We start from the raw sequence: 2,735 nt of genomic DNA, 5'->3' as shown, positions 1-2,735 counted from the left end.
GTGTAAAGATACTTCAAGCTTTGTTACACCTCATCAACAGGATAGCAGCAAACAGTAAAACAAACTATTTTTTAAATAAACAGTTGTTTTGTAATTATTTAACTCAACTAATGTGTAAAGTAAAGAGGCAGTTATCGGTGGAGGCTCATGTACAAACACGTCCGACTGCAGTGACCTAGTTAGACTTAGTCAGTGTTTTCATTTGTTTAGCATTTATAAAACAACTGTGTGAAATCCAGTCCATGTTTTATCTTCTGCTTTCACAATGACTCTGCAGTTGCTGAAGGTTAAAGTCCAGCTGGAATTAAAGATACCAAATACTACTTTGTCCAAGCACTTATATAAAGAGGTGCATGTTGGGCAATTTGTGTAATTAGCTATATAATTAGTAATTATACTAATATAATATAAATATGTAATAATATGCTATACCTTTGCTGTCACTACATCTCAAACACATATTAGAAATATAATTATAAAGAACATAATTATTGTTTATTTAAACTAAAAGAGTATTTAGTCAGCAGCATACAGCAATATACTGTACACAGGTGGGTTTAAGATGGCCGCAACCACCTGCATAATTAATCCCACCTGTGTTGATTGAGAAATTGATGAAGACCGTGTTCCCTAAAACATGTGTGCAGCAACATTAAAACCTTAAAGTTACAGCTAACAGTTTCTGCAAGCTATCATAAGCTAACAGATTGTTGTGCCTTAATGGTAGTTAGCTGCTCGGCTAACGTTAGCTGACATTAACTTTGCTTTCAAAGGTTCAAGACACCAAAGATTGTTTTTAATGTTGAACACATAAAAGTTGACTCACATTCAGTAACTTATCTACACTCTGGTGGTCGTTCCTCAATCATGAAATACGGTTCTTGGTCAACTAGTTCGGTAGATGGCAGTGTCACAAAAAACTAGGGTCCTAAAAATTTGTTCCTGAAAGTGCAGCCAGAAAATGGTGAAAATAGTTAACTTGAGTTTGTTTTATTGATTTCTTCTCTCTCTTCTTACTTTTCTACAGATATGGAGAACAAAGACTTCAGAAACAAGGTTCCATGTGACCTCTGCAGTAAGACGGCTCTGAAATCCTGCCTGGTTTGCCTGGCTTCTTATTGCAACGATCACCTGCAGCCACATCACACAGTTCAGGCCTTGAAGTGGCACAATCTGATCAACCCTGTGGCGACCCTCGAGGATAGGGTGTGCAAGAAACACAACAAGACGAAAGAGTTTTTCTGCAGGAAAGACAAGAGCTGTATTTGCATTGTCTGCTTGAGGGATGACCACGTAATGCATAAAGCCGTCTCTCTAGAGGAAGAGTTTAAGGAGAGGAAAACTAAGCTGAAGCGTGTAAATAAGAAAGTCAAGGACACTCTGAAAAAGAAGTCTGCAATGGTTCAGGGGATTCAAATCTCAGCGACACAAGGTCGGCAGGAAGTGGACAGAACGAAAGCCGAAACTATTAAGGCCTTCAATGCTCTGGTGGGCTTGATTGAGACCCAAAAGGTTTGGCTGGTTCAGCTGCTGGAGGACAAGCAGAAAGCAGCAGAACAGCAGGCGGAAGAGCTCATCAGACAACTGCAGCTCGAGATCACAGAGGAGCATCGGAAGAGCACCGAGCTGGAGGAGCTCTCGAAGACCGAGGACGACTTTAGACTCCTCCAGGGCCTCCTGTCTGTTCCTCACCATTCAAACACGACACACCGCTTCACCGCCAGAGCCCAGTGTCTGCATGTAGAGACGGTGAGGAGCGCGGTGGCGAAGATGGAGGACACGCTCAACGAACAAATGGCAAATATTATCAGAGAAGTCAATCTGGTGGATAAAGAGGAGCCGCTTGAGGAACAGACGCAAACAGAGGATGTGTTTGACGATGAGTTGGGGAATATCCAGAGGCAACATGCAAAGAATGTGACTCTGGACCCGAACACGGCACACCCCTCCCTCACTGTGTCCGAGGATGGGAAACAGGTGAGCTACGGAGGCAGAAAGAGGGAAGTCCCGACCAACCCCAAAAGGTTTGACTCCCTCCATTTTGTCCTCGGAAACGAGGGGTTTTCTTACGGCAAGTTCTACTACGAAGTTACACTTCAGGGGCAAACAGACTGGGAAGTCGGAGTGGCAAGAGAGACCATCGGCAGGAAGGGGCCTAATGTGTCCCTCAGCCCTGAAAATGGATGCTGGACTCTGGGGTCGTATTCGGGATGCTGCCAGGCCAATACAAACCCTCCCGTCGTTCTCTCCTTGTCTGAAGAGCCCCAGAAGGTTGGGGTCTTTGTGGATTATGAAGGCGGGTTGGTGTCTTTCTATGACGTGGATACCAGGGATCTGATATACTCCTTTACCGGATGTGCCTTTAGCGTACCGTTCCTGAGTAATCTACTATCATTCAGGATCTACAGGACCAGGATCTTCCCTTTACTCCGACCGAGCGCTGAGGAGGACAGTAACTGTGCTCCTCTACAGATCACTCCTATCTGATCCTCAACCTAAAAGATGTGATTTAGATGTGATGTGCATTACTCACACAGACAAGTTTTAGTTGGGTAGTCCGCCTGTGACTCCAGCTGGAGCACCAAAGATATACTGTAAAATAACTGTGAAAATACAGTAATTTTCTATAATTAAAATAGAGTTTTTAGCTTTAATTTTCTATAAAATCTTTTTAATGTTTAATTAAAGATATTTACACTGTTAAAACAATGCAATGAGCTATAAATCCAGGTGAA

At 42.9% G+C, this 2,735-nt stretch overlaps 1 protein-coding gene across 1 annotated transcript in view; it reads left to right on the top strand.

Annotated features, from left to right (window-relative positions):
• Window positions 1–2,729, top strand: part of LOC118341222 (E3 ubiquitin-protein ligase TRIM39-like) — a 2,925-nt gene extending 196 nt beyond the window's left edge. The window contains exon 2 of the mRNA XM_035679427.1: window positions 1,028–2,729. Coding sequence (XP_035535320.1) covers window positions 1,030–2,487 — 1,458 coding nt within the window. The 5' untranslated portion in view covers window positions 1,028–1,029 and the 3' untranslated portion in view covers window positions 2,488–2,729. The remainder of the gene's footprint in view (window positions 1–1,027) is intronic.
• Window positions 2,730–2,735: the final 6 nt, after the last annotated feature.

The sequence above is a fragment of the Morone saxatilis genome, unplaced genomic scaffold, assembly GCF_004916995.1.
Source record: "Morone saxatilis isolate NCDOM2014 unplaced genomic scaffold, NCSU_SB_2.0 Contig8, whole genome shotgun sequence".
NCBI classification, from domain to species: Eukaryota; Metazoa; Chordata; class Actinopteri; family Moronidae; genus Morone; species Morone saxatilis.
Note: the sequence above shows the minus strand (reverse complement) of the source record. Positions and strands in the feature narration are given on the sequence as shown.